At 37.5% G+C, this 26141-nt stretch overlaps 2 protein-coding genes across 2 annotated transcripts; both read left to right on the forward strand.

The window, feature by feature from the left end:
* The first annotated feature begins 493 nt into the window (after positions 1–493).
* LOC147305884 (deoxynucleoside triphosphate triphosphohydrolase SAMHD1-like) lies at positions 494–8631 on the forward strand. Its single transcript, XM_086277106.1, has 15 exons — positions 494–555; positions 3873–4033; positions 4125–4261; positions 4537–4607; positions 5382–5549; positions 5648–5748; positions 5949–6057; positions 6152–6243; positions 6336–6457; positions 6562–6701; positions 7354–7383; positions 7466–7588; positions 7744–7851; positions 7930–8043; positions 8129–8631. Exons 1-15 carry the CDS (start codon positions 547–549, stop codon positions 8144–8146), a joined length of 1503 nt encoding a protein of 500 aa, XP_086133232.1. The 5' UTR covers positions 494–546; the 3' UTR covers positions 8147–8631.
* A 3788-nt stretch (positions 8632–12419) lies between these two features.
* On the forward strand, positions 12420–24867 carry LOC147305885 (deoxynucleoside triphosphate triphosphohydrolase SAMHD1-like). Its single transcript, XM_086277105.1, has 16 exons — positions 12420–12781; positions 12906–12972; positions 13969–14041; positions 15301–15461; positions 15945–16060; positions 16295–16365; positions 17546–17704; positions 18402–18502; positions 18616–18724; positions 18821–18912; positions 19024–19139; positions 19875–20014; positions 21210–21305; positions 21495–21599; positions 21724–21861; positions 23999–24867. The coding sequence occupies exons 1-16, from the start codon at positions 12601–12603 to the stop codon at positions 24140–24142; spliced, it is 1869 nt and encodes a 622-aa protein (XP_086133231.1). The 5' UTR covers positions 12420–12600; the 3' UTR covers positions 24143–24867.
* Positions 24868–26141: the final 1274 nt, after the last annotated feature.

Raw genomic sequence — 26141 nt, forward strand, 5'->3', positions numbered from 1 at the left:
CGTCGTCTGTGTTCATACCCGGTGAATTTCCCTGCGTGCTCTCCCTGCTGTTCTCCCTTCATGTTCAGGTTTGCCACTCCTTTGTGTAGTTTCTCCCAGTTTAGTTCATCCTTAGTTCTGTTTGCCATCTCCACTTTATGTTCAGTATTGTCAATAAATCACCCTTCACATCTGAAATAGTGCTGCGTTTGAGTCCTCCTTCCACTCTTCACACGGCCGCTGCCCCGAGCCGTGACATTTCTAATAATCACAGTTATTTCTAGTAACATAATTAGGAATACTTTATTGAAAATAAATAATGTTCCTACGCACAGGTTTCACAGCAGTGATGTGAAAATGTGAAGGTGTGTAATCGGGAGGAGAGAAAGTGCCACATCCATAAACAGAGAGACAGAAAAACAGGATGGGAGCAAAGGGTGGAGAAGAATCATAAAACACTAAACAAATATATCTGTATATAGAGAGAGGAACTTGCAGTACATAGCAATCAGAACTTCATGTTGCTGACAGAGACATCCTTCTTGTGCAGACTGAAGTTCAATCGCCATGGCCAAGGTAATTAAAACAGACTTTAAAATATTACATTTTAGAGTTTTAAATGGCAGTTTTAATGTCTGAAAATTGTTGGTCTTATACCTTATACCTGATTAGAAGTGCTCAGTGTAAGGATCATTATTATCTGTGTCCTTCAATAAACAGTGATGATGTTTTTATTTTATTTTATTTTTTTAAATCCATAGTCAATCTTAAATAAGATCCCTAAAAAGTTATTACTAGTCATTACTAAAAACAGGTCCTATGTCAGCACATCTATGCATACACTGAATTTTGTTCTGTGTTGAAGAAAGATTTGAATTTTTATTGATTTTTAATGCACAACAGTCCAAAGGTCTCGTAGCTTCCATCAGATTAGTGTCAGTTTCTTTTTGTGTTTAGAGGAAGGCCAATAACACTGAGGTTTATATACTCAAATGTATCCCTGGAGTTGAATTTGCTTTCCAAGCACATGTTTAAATACCTTCCAGTAAAAATGAGCCTGCACTGCACTTGCTCCATTTTCGAACCAAAATGTTTTTTGAAATATTCGTAACTTCATCCTAAAATTTTAACTACTTTGTACCTGAACTGTACCTGAACAAACATCATCAAGATGTTTGTCTACATGCTTGCAAAAAGTGAGGGGTATAAAAAGTCTTCTTTTTTTCACTGAATATCCTTTTTTTTTATTGAGCTATATTTGGTTAGGGCAAACTAATCTAGTGATTACTATTCTGTCCTTGCAATGAGATCTCATTTTCAAAGCTCATTGTTTCTGCTTCAAAGCAGAAGTGAGCTCATAATTAATAAATCAGTTAAAATGTCCTTACCTCACCTACAAAAGAAGTGCACACTCAAACTTATCACTGGATTCATGAAGCATGTGCAGTGACCAGTTTTGCTCACAATAACTGCATAAGAGGAGACAAATACCCCAGTCTCAAGAAACAGAGGAGCATCATGTCATGATGCCATCACCTCAGTGCTACTGTTTTTTTGTTTTTTTTTTCAATAAAGGTAATACATACTATTAGTGATATTGTAAAAGTGAGTGAGATTTTTTGTTTTTTTATTTCTTGATTGGCTCCATCAGTCTTGTGTTGTGGCTGCCTGTGGAGTTCTGAAAGTGAAATTCCTAGAAATATATGTGTAATGATGTCACAGCAAAAATGACAGAGCAGGTGGGGTCATATCTACCAACTATCTTCACCAGACATTAGTGTAAACTAGCTACTGATCAAGAGGCACAGTATCAGTTTGGAACTGAAAGGCATTGACAGTGAAGGTATTTTAGTGGTTGACTTTATCAGAGATGTATTTGTAGGAGCTTCCATTAAAGAACACAAAACAATTTCAGGATTACATGGTAGAATAGTTTGGAATACTGCAGCTCTTGCCTCTGGATAGGTCTACCTGATACCCCCATGTTAGTTTTCTTCCTATATCATCATAATAATAACATTGGCCCAGGATCGTGATTTTCACAGGATAACCGATGCCCTCTAGAGGACTACATATATCCCACAACATGCTAGAATGGCAATTTATAACATCTAGCCCACAAAATACAGTTTTTGTTTTAGTTGTGAATGTGATGCTATTCCTTCAATAGTTTGTTTGAAGTCCTAAGTAGGTGAAATAAAATACGTACTTCCCCTAATTCTCCTAAGCATTGTACTAATACCATTTCATACCATAAAATAGTCACACAGTGGGCCCATCTATTCAGAGCCATTTATTGCAAAGTTGATTTAACAGTATTGCCAGAATGTTCAAGGTTCCTTTATTACATGTTGCCACCATTTGGAGGTACGAGGACTGCGAACAGGAAATAGTAACTTCCAAACCTCTTTATAGTAGGGAGGAATTGGGCTCTTACTAAGCAGTAAGAAACAGAGGGCAGTTTGTCAGTCTTTTGTTTAAATAGCCTTTTAGTCATTGTGAATAAACTTCTGTATTTGTGATTTTTGTGTCGAAGCCTCAGAAGTGATAAACAGAATATCGTCATAGTTTGGTTATGAGTATCGAGTATAAACTAATTAATTACTTGTATGGTTTGTTCTTAGGGGAGGGGCTTAAGCTTTATGAGGCTGAGTTCCTGAGGGTGGAGTTCACGGTGGCTCTGTAAGAATAAAGGCTGGTCGGCCTTTGAAATTATCTGTAGTTGATTTATAAGTCTCCTTCATTTTTTTTTAACAGTTTGTTTGTACAGATTTCTTTTTGGTTGTTCATACCACCAACCTGTGCCGCCTGACTATCAGTATTTCTTCTTTTTTTTGTAAACAAATTGCACCTCGGGTGAAGAGAATCCCTGGTTCCACTGCATCTGTGACCCCCTTAATGCGCCCTCTGGATTTGTGCTCCACTTGAGTCGAAGTCCTAAAGAGCTCACACAGTCACAGAAATTTTTAATATTTTACTTTTATATCAAAACCACATTTATTCTTCTTCAGCATCCCCTAATTTATCTGCTCATGATGCTTTTAGGAAAAAAAAAACATGCATTAAACCTGCACTTTCACATTACCCACAGTATTATTATTATTTAAGACATTGTTGCCTCACTGGGAGGGTGTGCTTGTTTTTAAGGCACTAATTTGTGCTACTTGATAGTAATAATTATTGAGATAAACTGAGTAGCTACATCTTGGTATAGAAATCAGTGCACTGTTAGTAGAACAGTAAAAAACTTTCCACTCCCATGTTTACATATTTGCAAATGTGTCATCAGGCTAAATGCCCCCCAAAATACTGGCACTGTGCCTCTTTAGTAAAATCCAACAGAAGTGACTGCCCCTTGTGCAAAGCACTAGTAAATGTACACCTAAACATCACATCACAGCTTTGACCAATTTTTTTTTTTTGTCTCTATGGGCTTTCTTGCATCACATATGCTTAAAGTGTTTGTTTGGTAGCATTTTGCAGTAAAATATTAAACAGAAAAAAGGTAAGTTGTAGATTATGGTTTTTAGGAAATACTTTATGTTGTTCATGTTTAATTCCTTAACATTATTTGTTTAATTCTATGACTCTTTTCCCTCTTGCTTTGGAAAATAAATGGGTGTGTGGGTGCAGTCCTGAGCAGCACACAGCATTACATGCTTTACTGTTACCTTTTGGTTTTTCAACAGCTGTTATTAATCCATCCACATGTACCTTTTTAATGGTTATGGTATATTGAGCCTGTTGGCAGTCTATGACAAATAAGAAGTGAAATATAGTAACAAATCAAATTAAGGGAGAATAAATTTAAAATAAAAAAAAGACTCAGCACTACTACTCATCTTTAGATAGACACAGTTTATCAAAAAAATTCCTTTCTTTTTTTCACTCAGGTGTTTAATGATCCCATCCATGGCCACATCGAGTTACCTCCACTTCTTGTCAAGATCATAGACACACCCCAGTTTCAGAGACTACGAAAAATCAAGCAACTTGGGGGCGGTTATTATGTTTTTCCAGGAGCGTCACACAACCGCTTTGAGCACTCAGTTGGGTATGTCAACATGTTTGGAGTTACACATTTTTTGATAAATTGTTTGTTTTTTCAGTTTGTTTCATGGTGAACTGTGTGGTTTGTGATACAGAGTGGGGCATTTGGCAGGAGAGCTTGTAAAAGCTTTGAGGGCAAAACAGTTGGAGGAGCCGTCACTGAACTCAGAATCCCTCATCAATGACCGAGATGTCCTTTGTGTGCAGATTGCAGGTCTTTGCCATGACCTGGGTAAATCATACACAGTTTTTCCGTATTACCTGCATTATATTGAAGATGTAAGGTGGCTCTGTCATGTAGTCCATACACCCCTCCTTCAAACAAGTTGTTCTGTTTGAAAGTTGGAGGAGACTGTTTTTTCCTGGAAATTTACAAAAGTATTAGTAACCAAATATAATCAAATAGATTTTTATTTGATTTTTTCTAGTGCCTGACAGGAATTTATCACAAATCACCCAATCTGAAGTTCACACACATTCACCTTTTTTTCCCCCCTTCAATTCAAGGTCACGGGCCCTTTTCTCATGTCTTTGATGGAATGTTCAACCCTCAAGCAGACCCAAATGAAAAATGGGAGGTAAGAAAGAAAAATATTAGTTTCAGTTTGTGTGAAATGGGTCGTAGCAGTCATTCCAAAAACTGAAACATATATAAAAATACAGAAAAAAATGGAAATGGACCAGCAATTATTTTTGCTGTTTTTCTGGTCTCACTGACCACTTGAAGCACTACAAAACTTTATTTCCACACACTTTGAGCACTTTCTCTACTTTGAGAAGTAACTGGAGGAAATCCAAAGTCCATACAGAATAAATACAGGTTCACTGAGTTAGCTCCACTGTGACTGAAGACTGAAAACTTAAAACAAACTGTCTCTGTCCAAAGTTAGGAAAATCTGAGCCTCTGTAAAAGAAACTGAAGAATACTAATTTAGATGGATGTAAAAGCAAAAAACAAAATCATATTGGTGCAGGCAGGTGGTGAAAAGAAGAACAGTAAATCTCTCCTTTTGTTACTGCTGTCAATATTTTACATCTATTATGATGGGGCTTTTATTTGTTTAAATAAAATTTAATTAATAAATTTGCCAAGTAACATTAGCTACAGCAGTTCCACTAAATGGTAAATTAACAATGAACATGCATTTCACAGGTTAGGTCAGACCTGTTGGCTTTGTAAAAGGAATTGTGACTGTTACATTTGAAATTTGAAATGCATATAAATGTTGTTTGATTACTTATTACCTGAGAAGTTAACCTGTGTTTTTGTTTGTTTGGTTTTTTTTTTTTTTGGGGGGGGGGTCCACTTTGAATCTGTGATCATTAAAATGCTTGTCTTTGTGTTCTTGCAGCATGAGGATGCCTCTATATTAATGTTTGATCACCTAGTGGATGACAATAAACTGACGCCAGTGATGAATAAGTACGGACTGATAACAGAAGGTGACAATGAGAATGACCTGGTGTTTATCAAGGAGATGATTAAAGGATCTGTGAAGAACAATTCACCTCTGAATGAGGTATTCATCGTTTTTGTGTGTGAATGTTTTGAAATCAGTCAGGATTATTCCTGGAAAAAACTGTGCCTAATGTTATTATTCTGGCTTCATCTCCACAGCAGTTGTATAAAGGTCGAAACAATGAAAAATCCTTTCTCTATGAAATTGTGGCAAACAAACAAAATGGAATAGATGTGGACAAGTTTGACTACTTCGCAAGGTGAAGCTTGCTATCCAGTAAAACTGTCCTCTTTTAACTTGTATTGCTAAATTTCTCTGTATCAGTTCCTGTTGAGCATCAACAATATTCAATAATGTTTGTTTTACTACACGATATGAAGAATCTCAGGAATTCTTTGAACCTCTTTGTGGGGGGAATGGTTGTTTTTTGAAATCCACATCTTCTCACTCCTATTTCAGGGATTGCCACCACCTGGGCATCCAGAACAACTTTGACCATCGACGCTTTATCGTATTTGCCAGAGTGTGTAATGTGGACGGGCAGTTGCACATTTGTTCTAGAGACAAGGTGCTGACCTGTTTTTTTTTTTTTAATTAATTTTGAAAAGAGCGAGCTATTTATCTCATTATCTGTGACTAAACTATGGCCATGCTTTCAACAGGAAATGGCAAATCTGTATGACATGTTCCACACAAGAAACTCTCTCCACAGAAGAGCCTACCAGCACAGAGTAAAAATGGCAGTAGAGATTATGTGAGTACCTGTAGTTCAGGTGTCAGTACTACACAACATTTAATTTGTCTACTGTCTCACCTAAAACTGACATGTTGGCCATTTTTATTCAGGATTAAAGACGCTCTCTTAAAAGCAGATCAGGATCCACACTTCCAAATTAAATGGGCAAAAGGGAAGGCGTGCCGACTCTCCAAAGCTAAAAAGCACATGGAGGCATACACCAACCTGACAGGTAGAGGATTTGAAGTGTGGTGTTTAAAATTAACTACTCATTTAACTTTTAAAACATCTGAAGTTGTCTATACATGCACTTTATTTGTTCTGTTTGCTCTGTAGATGAAGTGATTGAACAAATACTCCACCATGGTGCTTGTGCTTGTTCAAATGAATCCACCTCTTCCTCTCTGGAAGAGGCAGCACAGATTATACAGAGGATAATGTGTCGAGATTTGTACCAGCTTGTGGGTGAAATAAAGGTCTGCAGTTAGATTTTCATGTGTTTGTATTACAAGTTCACTATTGACAGCTGAAGATGTTTTCTTATCTACAATTTCTAAACCTGACATTATGAATATGCAGTCATGGCCAAAAAGTTTTGACAATGGAACAAGTTTTTCATGTGCATGGCTGCAAAAAACGTTTAGCAACAATAAATTTTTGTTGCTAATGTTGCTTGATGAAAGGGATTTCAATACATAGTCTTTAATAGTTATTCCGTAAACCTCTCTTATTAGCCCAGTTTAATCTCCATGTTTATTCCCTGTTGTTGTTAATAAAATCAACCTAATATAAAGCCTGGTGTCAGCACGTGATATGTGACTGGCTTTTCTGACATTGCCTTTACACACATGCCCTAACAGGAGCTAGACAGGTATACACTACTACTACTTTCTGAGTATTTTTTCTATGTGTGAACTAAAACACCAAGCTGTAGATTTAAATATTTTAAAGTCTTGGAAGACCTAAGAAAGTCTTGAATTTAGGAATCTAAGAAAAGTCCAGTTTCAAACAGAAAAAAAATTGAAAATTGAGAAACACATGGAAGGAGTGTAATGTAAAGGTTCTCTTACTGTTACCAATAATGAACAAATCTCTGTCTTCTCACTCCATTTTTTCTGACTTTCTCAGCTCAAGACAAAAGACCAAGAGAAAGCAGAGGTAAGAATGAGGATTCATTATAAAACAAGATTAACAAATCAATAATAAGATAAAGGCTCAGGTTCTCTCTTCCTTACTTCAGGACGTGACTAAACGTTTAAAAACAGAACTGGCTAAAGTCATTCCTAAGGATGGAAAACAGGATGGAAAACAGGATGGAAAACAGGATGGAAAACGGGTTGAAAACGACAACTTTGAAGTTAAAGTGAGTTTTTAATTTAATTGCCTTCAATAAGTCTTTTCTTAATATCTTGGATTTTGTTAATAATCATTTGTTTCAAAAGATGTTGCGAACCTCCAATGAGCCATTATTTACATGTGAATATAAACACCAGCTTCTCTGTCACACTTCTCATTTAGGTTGCCAAATTTGACTATGGAAAGAAAAATGAAGACCCGATCCGTAACTATACATATTTCTACAGCAAGTTTAACCCTACCATTGGATTCAAGATCAAGCCAGAAGAGGTCAGAATCACAGTGCATATATAGGGCAACTTTCTGCTGCACATTTTGTCATTTTTATGTCACTGTCCTTGTTGTCAGGTATCCAATCTTCTCCCAGAATGCTTTTCTGAGAAGCATATTAGGGTTTACTGGAAGAGACGTAATGATAAGCGTCTGGAAGATGCAAAGAAGTGCTTCGAGGCTGTGAAAAAGGTATTAATATTAGAGTCCTAATTACAAATTACAGATTTATAACTTTGCCTTTTTGGTTGTACTAATGAACTTTATATAAATACAGGAGGTGGAGGAGAATTAGAGTGACGTCAAAAAAGCAACACCAGGAGACGCCCAGTGAATCTGAAGATGTTAAACATTCAGACACTAAGTTTTAATGATACTGCAGAGATTCTGAAACAGGAATTTAAATCATAAAAGTTAAGTACTTTGTCTATTTTACAATATCTTCTTTTTGTTTTTTGTCTTTTATTTTAACTAAGTGGTTTAGTTTGGAAATTAAATATAACCAATATATTTACATAGTGAATGATTTGTAAATCTTCCACATCTCCAGTTGATATGGTTTTGTGGTTAGCAAGGCTTTTTTACTTTCTTCAATATGTATCAATGTGAAGTAAGAACCTAAAATCTAAAACAAGTCATGTATTGAATAAACTATATATCACGCAATTTTCACTATTATATTATATCATATAGCTCAGCTCTGATCAATATATGGTTAAGACAAGCATTGGGTATTCTTGTGAGTTTTGACTGTGTGAAAATTTATTCTTTATTATGTAATGGGTCTCTAAATGAAAACCTACCAAAGGTTAATTGAAACTTTTAGCTGTTTTACTGTTTAGATGTGTTTGTTGATTTCTGGTCTATTCAAAATAAAAGCTCCTTTTCTCTTTCTGTTGTATCATTTTGAAGTTACACCAAAAGAAGAAATTTTGATATAATGCTATATTTATAAAAGTGTATATTGACTTCCCATACATACAACGATGGAAAAAAGGTAAACATTTTAGTTTACCTTACTTTCCTAATTTAAAGGCCATTTATTTCCCATTTTATGGGGCATTTTCTCCTATCAATAACAGATGATAAACTGGTATTAAAAAGATCATCCAAGGCTGAGCCAAAGGAGGGAGGTTGCAGGAATTAGGCTGGGGAAGAAGCACTGATGCTATCAGGCTAGAAATGCACCTATTCTTAACAGCTACATATTCAGCTAAGTGTTTTAACATCAGTCTACAATGTGGCAGGGTGTTGGAGTGGGCACCAGGTATTTATGACAACAGCTGATTAACAACAGCTGGTGACTTGAAGGTCCACACCTTACTACTGCAAACAAGCATCTACAGGCAGAACATACAGGAAGTAAAAGGTGAGGGACAGAGTGCACAGCCAGATACTAGAAAACTGAGGTAGAGCTTTAAGACATGTCCAAGCATGTGGTTTATATTTATGATTTTTGAGAAAATAACACTAAATCAAATTACTGATGGTGAATAGGAACAAGTTCAAGGTATAATGGATGACTAAAAATCCAGCAGCAGGTTTACAGTTTACATTTATGAGAGTGAATTGTAAGCACCAAAACTGATGGTAGAATTGATTCAAATGGGGTTATCATTAGTACATTAGTATCATTAGATATAGTTATAAGAAATTAGAGAAAAAAATTATAACTATGCAAATATTTATTTTACTTGTTTTATAAACCATTCAATTAATTAATCAATGTAAATAGAATAAAATTGCTACACTTGTATTTTAAATATTTAAAGAACAGAGCAGACTACTATACAGTGTTGTTTGATCCGTGTGCTTTACCGCATAGCGTCCATGATAATGACAGTCTCTCCTTGACAGCTCCGACGTTTTTAATCGATATGAAGTTACTGTACATAACACCGCCTTTTTTACGCGTTTACGTCACCGAGTCACTTTATGTCAAGCCTATTCAAATGGCGACAGGCAGGGCCAAATGCGGCCCAGAAGCAACCTGCGAGTGGCCCTGCCTGTTGTCCTGGCAGAAACACAGAGAAAACGCAAAAAATGTATTCATTAATTAATTTAAAAAATTTTAAAAATTCCTACAGCGTAGTGTAGACTATGAATGCAACACTCCTAGCAGCCTAGCAATATTTAACCCACAATGCACCGTGATGTAAACATATTAAACAATCATTGTAATATATGATGCGACAACAGCATGTCTTTCTCACTCCTAAAGCGCAAAATGAAACTGACAATGAAAACTGTCGGTTTAACCCTGCCTGGACTGACAAATGCTTATTCATTTTACCGAGTTTAATAATCTTACAACCGGAGTTGTACTACCAGGGTGAGGGTCCTGTACAGCCCAAGAGAGAGCTGCAGCATCTTCCCTTCCTGCTTCTTGGCGAAGAAAAAAAGACCTTTCACAGATTCTGAAACGGTGAAATACTGCATGCTGGCCGTGGTGGATGCGGTGAAAAGTGATGAATAAATTAAAGTAAGTGTGACATCTGCTATTAAAAACGTACCCCTGTAGGACAGTTCAAATATTCGTAGAGTTGAAGTTCTGGCGTCAGACGAATTTGAAATGCTGTTAGATGACCTGAAGAAAACTGATGTAATGTCTATAGCAGGAGGTCACTGACAGAACTGATAATGCACAGTTGTGCGTATATGTCCGTTTTTTGGATGGGAAATTGCTCGGCTTACTACCGTTAGAGGGACTCACAGCTGGCGAAATAATGTTTGAGAAGATTTCAGCTCTTTTTGAGGAAAATGGTTTGGATATGAAGCGTGTCTGTATACTTGTGACGGATGGGACTCCATCCATGGCAGGAAAAGTGAGCGGTCAGCGAAATATTTATTTTAATTTGAAAGGGAATTATCAAAATGTTTTTTTTGTTATTATTATTATTATTTCAAATGTGCAAAAAATAGTTTAGTTATGGCCCCCTTTTTTAAATGGACCTTTTGGTGTGCATTTGTGAGAGGTCACCAGATTTACAGGGGAAAAGGAATAAAAAAATTACTTGTTTTTCAATACAGTTGTGTGGGTTTGAAATTGATCATGATCTGCTGCTTACTGGCTTCAAAAAAAATATCTGGCCCAGATAAATTCCTCGGTTTGAAAATCTGGCCCAACTAACTTCGTAGTTGAATAGCCATGCTCGCTTCATCGCAATTTGCTCCGCCCCCTACTTGTCATCCAAGTACTTGGCACGTGCATCAAGCTGTCTGCAAGTAGCGAGTTATAGACCGGAAGCAGAATGTGTTGCATATTTTTTAAATACGTATCAAGAAGATCTTCTTCATTTATTTAATTATTAACCAATACTTTAGCAGTACTCTTTATAAGGGATTATTGATCTATAAAATTTAACAGGGAATTAGTGAGCGTATCAGAAAAACAGGAATAAAATTGTTGTTGTTTTTTCAGTCATCTTTAGTCAATGGATACTTTTATAATTCAACATCATAATCTTTGGTGTATAAGTGTCTGAGTTATGGGCTTCTGGTTTTGTTCTGTATTCAGAGTCTGCTGTCATAAAGACCCAGAACTTTATGGAAATACTTTTTGAGGTAAACACAGATATGTCAGGCTCAAAAGTGGCCCAAATGTGCCATTCCTATAAGTCAAACTTGACCCTGAGTGATATTCTCGATTCGGGTCAATATTAGGTCAGCTACAAGTCTGCCGTACAGTACAAGCCAGATGTCAGAGATATCAGGTGTTTTATAACATTTGTCTCCAAAAGTTGATTCTGTTCATCTGGACGTAGCGTTTTGTGGGAGAAACGTTTCGTCACTCATCCAAGTGACTTCTTCAGTCTCAGCTGACTGCAGGTTTCCCCAATCTCAGTGGTTGTTGATCAATGGTCATGATAATTTGCATAATTAAGATTAAGGAACTGACCTCCCAGCCCATTGTTCCTTCAGTGGGCTGGTTTCAGTCATTATGCAAATGTACTGTTTATAAGATTGGGGAAACCTGCAGTCAGCTGAAGAAGTCACTTGGATGAGTGATGAAACGCTACGTCCAGATGAACAGAATCAACTTTTGGAGATTTACTTACGTGGATGACTGAGCATGCATCAAGACCTTCTAACATTTGGTTATAGCAGACCCAGATGGCACTTGCCATCACATATACCAAACCCAGTTCATAACTTCTGGGCCTCATGTGGAGAACACCATAGACTTTTAGCCCATATAACAATTTAGCAGTGCCATTACTGATCAGTCAGTAATAAAAAAAAAATAGCCCAGATTAGATGGGGGATGGAAATGTGGAACGATAATAGTTTTTGGGGGGATCTTTGCTTTTGGTTATGCCACCCAAAAAGCAGGGCGTTAAGATGGGTTTTATGCTGCAATGTCCCATTAAAATGGCATACTGAAAACATTATTTGGACACACAAATGTTGTTTTCACATGAAGAGCAATTAAAAAAATCCCTATAGCTGAGCATAATATAATTTATCTTTAAAAGAAAACAATGAGTCATAACGTCTTGGTCGGTCAGCCATATGAAAAAAAACAGTCTTATTTTGAAAGGAATCCCCGGAAGCGCTGTTAGTGTTTCGCTATGTTTTGTGGCTCCCTGGGGAAAGTCAAAACCCCGGCATTTTTCACTTCTCTCGTGTCTTCTCTGCACAGTTGTCAGATCAGCTGCAGTAGTCGACGGGAGAACGGCTATCGGCTATAATTTGTCGTGCCTTAACTTGCGCATCTAAAGCGAAAAGGTGCCAGTTTGTTAGCTCACCATGGAGAACCGAAAGCGACCATTAGCAGCGGTTTCAAGCCCAGACGATAGCTTCAAAACGCCGGAAAAGAAAGTGTCAGTGGTCCGGGTGTCGGATTCGGACTACACGCAATGGGGAGTGGAGGAAATGTGCCGGTACCTGCGAAGAGAAGGTCTTGGAGAATGGGTGGATACATTCAAGGGTTGGTTTTCTGCTTTTGCCATCTTAAATTAGGCGCTCGAAGCTAAATGTTATTAGCGCTAATCTGCGGACTTCTGTTTTTATTGTAACATCTAAGCTAACATTGAAACTGTTGTGTTGTACAGCACAAAAAATCACAGGTGTCGGGCTTCGGGATCTCAGGGATGCTGACCTGGAGAAGATTGGCGTAAAGTAAGTGCGTCCTCTGTAAAACATGGGTTGGGCGTGTGGACTGGGGGAAGTCTGGTGTCCTGCCAAAAAGCAATTTCCGGTTTCTTTGCCAGAAAACGATTACCAATATTTAAACCACTGTAAACGACACGCTGAACTGTAAGCTGTCACATACATACGTACATGCATACATTTTGACTCAGAGAGAGCATCCCTGTCACAGGGTACAAGCTGACTTTTACATATCTTTCATGTCATTGAGATTTAAAATGTCTCTTTCAAAAGCGATCTGGCTGACAGGGCTGTATAAATTGCAAGAAATAAAACAAAGCACGTATATTAATATATTTAAAAGTACTGGGTTGGATTACCGTGTGGAACTTAAAGTAGGTACAATAATGCAGTCATAACAAAACTTGCAAAAATGGTAATTTCAATATTTTCATATAACCCTTCGTAAATCTTCTTCCTACAGGCTATTTATCAATATAGTCAAAGTTATTGGACCTAAAACAAATGCATAGAAACATCAGCAATCAGTTTGTGTCACAGCTGATTAATCCATTAAAGAGAGCACTGCACACCTGTAGTGTCAAAGAAGGGCAATTTGGTGTGTATGTACAGCACCCATTAAAAAAAACACCAGAGCCAGGCTCAGGGAGGAGCAGCCATTTGCTGCGGTATAACTAAGGTAGGATTCAGGATCACCTGATCCAGGCCAAACTATGAGCTTTATCAAGTCTCATCTTAAAAGAAGAGACTGAGAAGAGTGTCTGTTTCCTGAACCCAAAGTGGAACTGGTTCCACGGGTGAGAACTCAAAAACTGAATTCCTTGCCTCCCGTTCTGCTTCTGTTTTCACAGCAACCTGGTGGACTAGTTTTTCAGCATCACTCTGACACAGGACGTTTCTAATTTTATCAATATTACGCAAGACATTTTATGCATCTCACCAGATATTCCTGCAACTTTTTCACTTTTATTTCTACCTCTTCTTTTTCTATTTTATTCTTCCAAGGTGTCTGGGTGACCGTCTGCGGATCCTAAACAGCCTCAGGAAGCTGTGGCAGATTGAAACTGAGCCAAGCAAGGTAACAGTTGTTTCACTGTTTTGTGCGCTTTCATCGCTGTGGAGATAAGTAACGCACAATTTGGGAAACGGAAACGTGGAGCACTGCAACCCTGATTTGGATAAGCTGTTAGGAAATGTGGCATAACACCACCACAGTCTCTGAATGAAAGACATTCTCTGTCCTCACTGGCAGAAGGACCTACCTGATACCTAAGAAAAATTTAGAACTTTTTAAATTAACCAAATTCCTGTCACTCTGCAGCCATATTGATAACACCTCTTTTGCCATTTTTTCAGGCAGGAAATGTCAAGAATTAATTGCTGTATTTCAGTCAAACCATAAAAGATTAAAATTGAAGATGTGTGCTGAAAACAGGGTTTCAGAAAGTCTTTTTGGTTCTGGAAGTCATCTACATTTGGACTATATAAATATATCCATTGGTAATCATAAGGTTTTTTTGTCTGATTGTTCACACTACAAATAAAATGTGACAGCAAACGCGCTCTAGTGTGAACCGTTCACGACCCTCAAAGCGGCCCGCATGCGCAAAAGAAGACGTCACACACAACGTGTTCTGTTTACACCCAGACCAACAGTATTGTTTGACTGATGGCCCTTAATATAAAGACTTGTTTCAGACTTTACGTTTCCCAATTTTGCTTTAAGTTATAAAGTTATTTTGTTATTTACATATGGCCTAATAATCATCCTTATTGCTGTTTTAGAGGAGCGGTGCTTCAAAGGATAGTTGCAGATTTCTGTCAGAATCTGCAGATTATACAGTACAAATAAAATGTTCACGTTTCTCCAACGTTGTCTTCCCAACAGTTTCACTAACATCTACACTGGATGGCCAGGAAGCGTTCACGATGTCTTCTCCAGCGCTGATAATTGGCGTCTGTCTTGTGTCAGTGACGTAAAAGACGGATTTAATGCGACATGACCGTTCAAACAGCAGTCGCTTTCTAAAACATCAGATATGTATCGGATTCAGCACCACATACAAAAGTGACCTAGATCGGATTTGAAAATATCGGATGTGTGCTGTTCACACTGTCATACCATGATCAGATATGGGTCGCATAGGGTCAAAAAAGTCAGATTTGATGCGCTTTCGCCTGCAGTGTGAACGTAGCCATAGAAATGTTTGCCAACATTTCCACTGAAGTGTAAACTGAGCATATTTGCACACTGTGTTGAATATACTGTATGTACGGCCACATAAATGTCTTTTGTGGTGGTATACTCATACTGTTTGTTATTGTTTGTGCTTCCAGGTGTTTAACGATCCTATCCACGGGCATGTGGCGTTACACCCGCTTCTCATCAAAATCATCGACACACCTCAGTTCCAAAGATTGCGAAACATCAAGCAGCTAGGTGGAACTTACTTTGTCTTTCCCGGAGCGTCCCACAACCGATTCGAACATTCGCTTGGGTATGTTTTTAGTTCAACAGACTGTTTATTGAGAAGTGTTAAACTGATCTTGTTTTGCTGTTAACTACACATAAAGCTGTAAAATCATACCGAAGAGCATATCCTTCTCTCTAATATAATAGTATTAGAGTTTTATCACAGGTCACACAGAAAAATTAGCTCCAAGTTTATTTTACAGTGACAAACAACCTATTCATCCCTGCCTGCCTCATGGCTAATAACAGCTTTCTGTTATACTGGCAAATATGGGTATGGCAGAAAATAAGTGGAATAACAACACACAAAGTCAACATTTCAATGACTGTGAAACATAGATGTGTTGCACATTTTTAAACCTTGCCAACCTTTTTTTTTTTTTTTTTTCAGATAAACTCATTGCTTGAAACACCTGAAATTGCTAAACTAAAAGTGAAATTTATCACATAATCAAGTTTCACTGTGTATCTTGTTTGAAATTAGCGATTTTGTTTTGTCCTGGCACAGTGTGGGTTACTTGGCTGGACGGCTTGTAAAAGCTCTAAACGAGAGGCAGCCGGAGCTCCTTATCTCTCGCAGAGACATCTTGTGCGTGCAGATCGCTGGGCTGTGCCACGACCTGGGTAAGTGGTGTTATAAAAGAAACTTATTAAAACGTGTCACATGATACTGATGTAAATTAAAATGGACTAAAGGCAATTTGCTCAACCAATGCTGCGTTTACCGTGATTACTTACTGGGTCTCAGCACAAGTTAAAATAAAAGTGAAGCTGTGTTATTTTATTCTTATCATCTGTTTACCAGACCGCAGTGGAGCAAAGTTAACACAAACACATTATGTACTTTTCCCTTCCTAGGACATGGACCATTTTCCCACATGTTCGATGGTGTGTTCATCCCCAAAGCACGTCCTGGTATAACCTGGAAGGTACTGAACTCTGTGGCACAAATGTTAAATGAAAACAGCAGTTAAGGAGAACACACAAGGTCGCATACAGGGCAGTATCAGCCACACAGGGAGTCGCAGTAGTTCAGCACCACTTTATTCTGAGTAACCCAAAATAAAAATATATAATTACATATTTTTGTAGCTCCACTTTTTCTCAGTAGCAGCGTGGAGCCTCTCAATGTCCTCAGTTTCATTTTCCCTGAAACTACTCTTGCATTGTTGACATGTTGTTTTCTTGAGGTTTTAGCTGCTGCAGTGAGTCTTAATAAAACTATTTGGCAAACAAAGAAATGAGAATCAGCACCAGTGAGTCACATCTACAACCTACTTGCCAGAACTTGCATTTAAGCATGCAAGAAAAAATACTTTTTTTTTCAAAAGCCATCATACTTGACCTGAAGTCCTGAAGCTAGTTATAATTTCTAAAGGAAATAATGTTTCTGTTTCTGAGTTGTTTAAAATTAGGAAGTTACTGCTTTAACAAGATGTTTTTAAAAATAAAACCACACTGGATCTGACTTTTTCCAGACAGATGATGACTACTGTCTGGAAAACAGGCGATCTTTGTTGTGGCTCTTTTGGGAAGTTACAGGAAAAGCCTCGAGTTGTCTAAGTCATCTCACTTTGGAGGATAATGAAGCTTGAGTGCTATTGTGTAAATAATTTCACTGCTACCTAAAGACATCCAGCTAATGTTAACATTTAATTGGTGATGTAGGCTTTTAAAATGCCTACCTGCTCAACTCCCTTCATTCTATCGATAGTTGAAACTGTTTTTTAAAATCAAATCATAGTTCTGAAAATTATTTCCACTTGACTTTACAGTGAAGATCAATTTGCAGCAGTTGCTGGCGATTTTTGTTTACAGAAGCTCTTTATTGGCAATTATAACAACTGCGGGTCAAGACCCAAGCACAAAGCATTATTTGATTTGAAACTTTCTCAGTTAATGGCAAAGATAGCGATTGTAGTGTTCAGACTGATAAGGAGAGCTGATAAGAACACTAAGCACACGGTCATTGTGTACGTTATGACCACAGGCATGCTGTCTGGCAAACGTGAGAGATAAGACGAGCTTTCACGGTTGTTTCCTGTCATGTTTATTCTGAAGTCAGCACTTTCAAGTCACTGATAGTTCAATCTACTGTGTATCTCCCAGCATGAGACTGCCTCTCTCTCCATGTTTGACTACCTGGTGGAGGCCAACGGGCTGAGGCCTGTGATGGAGGAGCACGGGCTGGTGCTGCCTGAGGACCTGGACTTCATTAAGGAGCAGATTGCTGGACCATTAGACAAAACAGCAGCTAAGGGCGAAAAGGTACCTATCAGTTATTCCTGAATGGAACATGTCAGTAACTTCAACGCTCCACTGTCGGATATGTGATTTCTGTATGAAGTAAACCAGGATTTAGAGCCCTGCTTTAAATCTACACTTTAGTCTGTATGTATATTTACACGCTGGTGTGTGTGTCTGCAATGCATTGTTATACCATCACAGGTGAAACTGTGTCTTTATGTTGAGACTTCTGTTAGAGTTTCTCTATATTGGGCACATCAGACTACAGTGTAGGCTGAAGGTTTAGACTAATCCAAAATCTTCAGGTTCAAAAAAAACCTTGTTGAAGTTTAGTTTTTTATATTTAACCTTAACTTTTTTTTCTTAGATTCTTTAGATGAATTTACTTTGAAAATGTAATTATTGAAAGACAATTGGAAAGTCTCCTTTAGCATAAAGTGCAAGTTTATATTAGGTTAACCATTAACCTGATTTGGTGCCATCACATTAATTGTGAACTTAAACAACTTTTATATTGTGTGTGTGTGTGTGTGTGTGTGTGTGTGTGGTTTGTTTTCTTTCCCCTAATGTTTTCCTTTGGTTGTTTGTTGTTTTTTTTTGTCTGCTTGTATATTTTTTTGCATTTGTTTTTGACACTATAAAAACCCAGCAGCTGGAAATTGAGGCAGATAACTGCCCTGTTTAATCACACTTCTGATATTATCAATCATCTCCACAGTGGCCGTATAAAGGCCGTCAAAAAGACAAGTCCTTCCTCTACGAAATCGTGGCCAACAAAAGGAATGGCATTGACGTAGATAAGTGGGACTATTTTGCAAGGTGGGGCTTATTGAGTTAGTGTTTTGTTTTAAAATGATTTCTTAGTTTGTATATTTTCTATTAGATTTAATTACCTATCTCCCTTATGTTTCTCTTTCTCCATCTTAACTCAGGGACTGTTACCACCTGGGCATCAATAACAACTTTGATTATAGCCGCTTCCTAAACTTTGCCAGGGTGTGTGAGGTGGACGGGCAGAAGCACATCTGCACTCGAGACAAGGTGCTAGATTTTGTTGCATCTGTTTGCTTACTTTAAGCAGCAGTTTGAGTTTTAAAAGATATTTGGTCACTAAAATACATCCACTCCCTTCAACAGGAAGTGGGAAATCTATATGACATGTTCCACACCAGGAACTGTCTTCACAGAAGAGCCTACCAGCACAAAGTGTGCAACATCATAGAGACTATGTGAGTAGCTGATCCCTCTAATAGTTTTGCTTTGCTTCATGCTTTATATTCTCTAACTGTACACAGCAAAATGTCCTCACATGTAAAAATCTGTTGGACATGTTTCTCCAGGATCACAGAGGCTTTTTTAAAAGCAGACCCACACCTTCAGTTTGAAGGTACAGATGGGAAGATGTTCACGCTCTCCACAGCCATTGATGACATGGTGGCCTACACCAAGCTGACAGGTGTGTATGAAGGGGTGTTGTTAGCTTATATTTGTAGTGCATCAGGACAAAAAACGAGGCGAGGTCAAGACTTCATCCCATCAAAAACTATCTGTATAAAAGAAAATTTAATTTCTTTTTCAGTCAAAACCTGTAACTTTCAAACTTGTGTTTCAAGTGACAGTATAGTAAAGATCTTTATCGATATTGATAATCCAAGAAAATTCTGCTAAATTAAACATGATCAGTATTTATTACTTGTGCTTGTCATTACTTGTTAATAATCTGCAGAACTAGCTGGCTTCTTTTAAGTGTGCACCTGCAGGTTTAGTGACTACCAAGTTTTGGCAAACCCTCAGTAAATATTTTTATTCTCTCAGACAACCTTGATCTGTTTGTGCACTGTGTTAACTGCCTCTGTGATTAATGGTGAACTTGTGGAAATACCAGTTTGGTTTAAAGAACCTCGCTTTTAATATATGGAGAAAAAAAGAAACATTATGATTGGTGTTAAGGTACAATTTCTAATCAACTAATTAACTAACTAATAAACTCCAGCCACTTATGCACTAAAATACAGTTTGTGTTGTGCTTGTCAAGTAACTCAGATGAGTAGAAAAAGACTAATTTGTGTTTCTGTGATAATCGTGTGCATGAGAGATTGAACCGTAAAGCCACATTTTTATTGAAGGATCTTTTTAAATACTGACATTTTTGGTTCTTTATTTACCTGTACCCTCTTTGTTTGCCTGGTAGATAATGTGTTTGAACAAATACTCAACTCCTCCTCCCCCGAGCTTGCAGAGGCGAAACAGATCCTGCACAACATCGTCTGCCGGCGCCTCTACAAGTGTCTAGGCCAAACTACCTCAGAAACTTCCATACTTGTCACCCAGGTATTTTTTTTTTTTCTTAGAGGATTTCTTATAAAAGCAAAAGAATTAGCAACAAAGCATGCAAAAAATTAAAACAACTTTGCTCAATAAAATAATACATAACAAAATAGCTCAGAAAGGTTAAAAAATTGCCTTCAAAATTGAAAGTAAAATGCAAAAGATGGCAGGGGTGTTTGAGTAAATCAGAATCCCAGTAAAAAGGAGCAGGTTTAGCACGTTTATTGGCCCGACAAGGTTCTCCCACCTTTGTTTTCTCTCAACAAACAAATTTTATAATAGAAAAAAATATTGAAAATGACGCACTTGCTTTCAGTGTTATTTGTGATTGAGCTCCAGCCTCTACTCTACACACACGCAGAGGGATGAAAAGAGGCTGCATCCAAGTGAAGTAAAAGATGAGCTGAAGTTAGTAATTAATTAAACTCCTTGTGGTTAAAAAAGCCAAAAGACTCAATTTTAAGTTCAGACTGAGCTTAAATGTGGAGGAAGGTGATCTTTTCACTTGTTTCCATTGATAATGAGCATGTTCTGCAAAGCAACAGCACAAATGATGTAAGAAGACACTGAAACAACAACCGTGTATGCAGTTTGTAACAATCTTCCTACTTTGCAGACTAACAGCAGCCGTCTTTCTGTCTCATCACTGCAGCATGCAAGGAGAAAGCATGAACTCCTCCTAATTTAACTTCCTAATTATCTTTGCACTTTGAGATGATGATGATGGTGGTGATGAGGGGACATTATGTGTCCTGAAAGTAAAGACATAATGTTTCAGTTAATACTGAAATGAACGTAATCTGACAGCTGATAACGTGAGTTGCAGTCCGAGCTTTCCCGGTTGCTTGTTTTGTGCAATCAAGAAATAAAACAAAACAACAAAACACAGAGAGATTCTCTGTTCGCCGACGCATACAGAAAAGAAAATGATCAGTACTGAAGTTTCAGCCAAATGTTGACATTTTGCAGTTCGCTAATTAAAAAATGAAATGGAAAACTCTGCCTGTTATGTTTCTGCTGTTTTGCCAAATGGATTTGATATGAGAAATTGCTCATTCTGTGGTTCTATGTTTGTTAGTTGTTGTTTTTTTTTTATTTACATGCTATATATAGAATTTCAGTTATTTATAATATGTAACAAAAAAAATATGATACAATGATATATCTGTTAACTCTGCAATTTCTTGCTGTTTACAAGGAGACGATCAAGAGCTTGGAAGCTGACCTGGCCCGATCCATCCCTCAGAGCGGCACCCAGGACGTCAATCTACAGCCAGAGGACTTCGTAGTTAGTGTGAGTTTTTAATTAATGTAAATATATTCATCATATAATTTGCTCATGGCCTTAAAACCGGGAGATTCTTTTTAATATGGATATGCTTTTGTTGCTTGTCATTGGATTTAGTTATATTTGGAGTTAAGGGTGTTGCCTGTACTTTTGGGGCTTTAGGCTCTTCTCGATCTAATACTTTGTCTGTTTTAGGTTATTGTCATGGATTATGGGATGAAGGAGAAGAACCCCATCAACAATGTGCGTTTCTATTGCAAGAACGACGTGACTAAAGCCATCCAGATACGCAAGAATCAGGTCAGAAGTAAATTCTTGAATATATGAGCACGTTTCCTTTGGTTTTTCATTTATTCTTCTTTTAAAAAAACAGTGTCTCTTTCCCTCCGCCTCTGTAATTTGTGGCTGCTGTTGTTCTTGTCAGGTGTCTAAACTTCTTCCAGAGCACTTTGTTGAGCAGCTGATCAGGGTCTACTGTAAGAAGACAGATGATAAGACTTTGGAGGCTGCCAAGAAGCACTTTGTTCAGTGGTGCATGGACAGGAACTTCTCAAAGCCTCAGGTACTGTTTATCTGCTGCACTGTAAAGAATTGCAGTTGAATGCAGCGACAGTGGTTAAAATATTGAATGGAGTCACATAATGAATAGGTCTGTGTTGTTACCTCTCTGCCACGCCTTCCAGCCTTGCAGCGGTAATGCAAGAGTCTATGTGGATTGCATGGGCTTAAGTGCTAATTGCTTTTATCCATATGTTATTATGTGTGGATAAAGGCATGTGTAACAGTTGTCCTCTCCTTGCTGCAGTCATACAGTTTATCTCCAAGTTTCAGCTGCAATTATCTGGTGCTTTAAATTCTAAAAAGAGGCCATTAGTAGCATGTTATATCTGCAGAGTGTGCAGGTAAGTTATGTTAGATTATTAGCTGATTCAGTCAAGCTATAATAGATGTTTTTAACATTTGTATCAAGTGTTTACATTCACAGAGCTTTATACGTCCCACATAACTGTTTAGCTGCAACAGTGTGCTTTTTGTTTTCTGGCTTTGGGACACTGATCCAGCTCTGCACCCTCTCCAGGAAACTTGGAGAGGCATGTTCTTTGTGGACTTGGAAAAGGCTTGGTGTATCCTCCCACAGTGTGCCCTGTGGGAGTGTATATCGGGCCCATAAGGGCACAAGACTTGTTCACTGAGGGCGTAGAACTCTGTCAGACCTTCTTTTTGTCACATATTCTGTTCATCGCTCTTATGGACAGAATTTCTTGGCAGTGCCTAGAAAGTGTGTCCATAAAACACTGGAAAGCTTTCCAGTGTGGTGGCCTCAGGATGGAAGTCAGAGAGCTGCTTCTCTACTCCTCCATGACAAAAGGAGCCAATTAAAAAATAAAATTGTACACAGAACTTTTAAAAGACTGTGTGGTTTGCTTGTAGGTTAGATATAATGCCACTTCTGTTTTTTAACATAATGAACATACAGCTCATTAGCATTCGTGTTTACGAAGTATTATGTATGAATTTGAAACCGATATGCTGTTAAATCCAGAATAAGTAGCATCACTTAACAGTCGAACTCCCTCTCGTGACTTGCATATCGTTCTTTCCACTGCAGCTGGCAGCTCTTCATACACTGTACCAATAGCAAACAAAAGCCCTTTTCACAAAGAATTATTATTTCCAGGGTTGGTCATGTGACTTAGAAATGTTTTGTCACATATTTGAGCTTGTGATTCCTGTAAAATAACAAAAACAAAAAAAGTCTCCATGCTTTGAAAGGACCAAAACCTCAATTTGCATCCTGAATATTTTCCAAAAACCAATATATTCTAAAACAAACTCCCTAATTTTGTTATTCAGTATACTCAAAATGGTGATAAAGACAACCTGAAACCTTGTGGAGGGAAAACAAAGAGCACAAATAGCTGAGATGCCATCTGTGAGTTATATGGTTGGGAATTTGTGGTGTAGTTTGTATAGAAGAAGTAACGAACATGTAAATAAGGCTAAACCTGGTGACGAAATGATGAAGAGCTTGGATTTAGCAGCTAAAAAGCCAAATATACAGACAAAAAAAATCGAGTAGAAATGTAAATACTGAGTTTACACTTGCCACGTGGCCAGAAACTGCACTATAGAGGATCTATAAAACTGCTCTGTGACTGCTAGATGATTTAGTAATCAGCTGTTTTCTAAGCAGCAGGCTGAAGTAAATAAAAGGTGCTCACAGCTGGCTCAGACCCTGAACAACCAGGCAATATTTTTCCATGTATCTATTTATACACTTGTAATTTGCAGTACCGTAGTGTAATGGCATCTCTCCATATTAGAAAGGGCAGAGGGTAAACACTAATCTTTTGTTGCTGAAGAGAAAGCAACTGTTTGACAGCACTTCCACCGGCTAACAGCAGAGAGACATTTTCTCTGTGCATTAAAGGAAGTGACAGATCGAGATATTTTAGTTTTACTTTACATCTAGTATCAGTACTAATCATAGAACATGCTCTGAGGCCTTGTTACTTTAGCATTTTTGCATAATTTAAAAAGGCATAAGTTGCTTGCTGCTCCTGTCTTTTGCTTAAAGACTATAAGTCAATGTCCTAGAAAGGAAGAATTGTCTTCCAGATCCTTCAATTCCTGCAATCACTTGTTTATTTCCACCACTTGTCTCAACATCAGTATCTTTTGTTTCTGTTCTCACGCAGGATGGAGACATAATAGCCCCAGAGCTGACTCCTCTGAAACCCAGCTGGTCGAACATCAACGAGGATAGTGAAGAGGGCGCATCCACAGAAGCAAACTGTGTCAATTTAAATGGAAAAAAGACGGCCAAAGCGAAGCTTTTCTAGTGAGAGAGGGAGATTTTACATATGGAGAAAGATCAGATGAAACAGTGTGCTATATTTTTCTGTGAGGAGTGTGCTGATGAACACAGCAAGTTGTTTTATATCAAAAAGGTTTAAAATATTCAAAAAGAGAAGAAGCATAGATGTCTTTCAGAACTTCTCAGGGTTTTTTGTTTGTTTGTTTTTTGGTTCGGTTTTGTTTGTGAATATGGTTTTAATTTAGACTTCTCTGGGGGGGAAATGTCTTATCATGTCATTAGATACCAAATGATGAATCAGGTCAGTTCAAATGTTACACAGACTACATTTCAGGGCAGTATATCTTATAGCTGGGATTTAGGTATTTTATTCAGCTTCAGCTAAAGTTTGAGGCTGTTTTCAGAACTCAGGCTTTCACGCACAAAATGTTACATATGAATCTGTGATGATATTTAAAGTGAGCATTTGCTTTTACTCTTGGGGTGGTTTGGAGAGTTGGTTTGACTTTTGTTTTGTGGTGTTTTATTTATTCTCCTTATTGTATCTCAGATTGCTCACTGTCATCTTCACCTCAAAGTTCAGTGAGACATTTTATTGGTAATGTGTTTGGGACGCCTTTTAAAATGATTCTTCTCTTGCCACGATATGGGGCATCATCATCAGATTTTTGCTGTGTTTAAAAATACATGTATTTTTAAAACAATCAAAATGATGGAGATAATCCTGTCAGAATAAATACTTTCATTCAACCATGTCCTTCTGTATGAAATTTTTATTGAACAGTAGAGGGCAGCATGCTCCCAGTCATGGCAAGGCAAGGAGTTTAATAAGTAAATGGCAATTTTGTGGTGTGATGGATCCAGCTCAGTGTATGAGCATGCAAATCACATGTCAGATGGCTGGAGTGCAGCACCTGGGTTCATCTTCTCTCTCTATCCACACCCGTCTGTTTATTGACTAAAATTAAAGAAATAATAATTATATTTCCATACACATAGAAGCTTTATATTGTATTGAATTGAGTGCTGACTTGTGGATGTGGCAAAAATTGTTTTGCAATACATATGTAAATGTCAGGTGTGTTGTTTTTTTTAAAAAAAAAAAAAACTTAGCCCAAACTGCAAAACATTTTAAGCCAAGAGTAACAAGTTAATATTTACCAATAAAAGCAGAATAAATGTTTAAGGAAGTCTAATGTTCCCATAACTAAACTAGGTTTTGTTTGCTGTCATATCTTCCTATCTCACAATAATTTAAAAAAATGTCTTTTATACATAAATTTAGTAGTCTAAAGCAGTGTAAGCATGGTAACTTAAGGAGGAACTTTATACATGTAGAACACCTTTGTGAGGAGCACGCTACAAACACTTTAGACATCATCAGTACTCCCAAGATCAGTACACACCTGTGTTTTTGTATTTTAAATTATACAGTAGACCAAATATGACAGAATTTTTCATTCATTTACAGAATTATAGTTTTTCAGATATTTCATTGCAAGCACAGCAAGGTCTGCAGTTTTTCAGTGTCGCTAAACAGATTTTGTTCTGAATAAAACAAACATGGTAAGACAGCTGTATCAATAGATAGCTAGATAGACCAACTTAATACTTTGCTGAATAGTGAAAAAGTGGACTTTCTCAAAATAAATGTTGTATACATCCAACAAGTTTAAACATGATTCTTGAAAATTATTGGCACATAGTTCTAAAATGTATTTACAAACGTTTTAAATGGATTTTTTGCAAAGTTTATCTGAGTCTTGTCAAAAATGTACATTTAATGTTATAGTGTGGGTTGTTTTAGGGTTTTTTTAATCCACTGAGTCGTTTTATTTCTTTCTGATAGCGGATCATATCCCGTCCATGGTCCTCCGAAGAATAATAGTAAAAATAGAAGAAGAAAAGTGCTTGACTCGTGCATTCATTAACGGGTCACTGACTGTTTTGATTACACAGCCAATAATATTGCAGTCATATGATCTTTGTGGTGGCCTCAGGGTCGGCAGCACATCATGGGTTGT

Source organism: Aulonocara sp. 'chitande type north' Nkhata Bay, linkage group LG20, assembly GCF_057382095.1.
Source record: "Aulonocara sp. 'chitande type north' Nkhata Bay isolate Kocher_YH1m ecotype deep benthic linkage group LG20, A_spYH_male_GT1.1, whole genome shotgun sequence".
In the NCBI taxonomy this organism is placed as follows: Eukaryota; Metazoa; Chordata; class Actinopteri; order Cichliformes; family Cichlidae; genus Aulonocara; species Aulonocara sp. 'chitande type north' Nkhata Bay.

What these genes read in the sequence shown, in the direction of transcription:
- LOC147305885 (XM_086277105.1), top strand. Translation starts at nt 12,601, where the DNA reads ATGGAGAACCGAAAGCGACCATTAGCAGCGGTTTCAAGCCCAGACGAT. An exon ending in AAGTGGGACTATTTTGCAAG is followed by an intron (nt 18,503 to 18,615) that starts GTGGGGCTTATT and finishes ATCTTAACTCAG; the next exon opens with GGACTGTTACCACCTGGGCA. An exon ending in ACATCTGCACTCGAGACAAG is followed by an intron (nt 18,725 to 18,820) that starts GTGCTAGATTTT and finishes TCCCTTCAACAG; the next exon opens with GAAGTGGGAAATCTATATGA.
- LOC147305884 (XM_086277106.1), top strand. An exon ending in CGCTTTGAGCACTCAGTTGG is followed by an intron (nt 4,034 to 4,124) that starts GTATGTCAACAT and finishes TTTGTGATACAG; the next exon opens with AGTGGGGCATTTGGCAGGAG. An exon ending in AGGTCTTTGCCATGACCTGG is followed by an intron (nt 4,262 to 4,536) that starts GTAAATCATACA and finishes CTTCAATTCAAG; the next exon opens with GTCACGGGCCCTTTTCTCAT.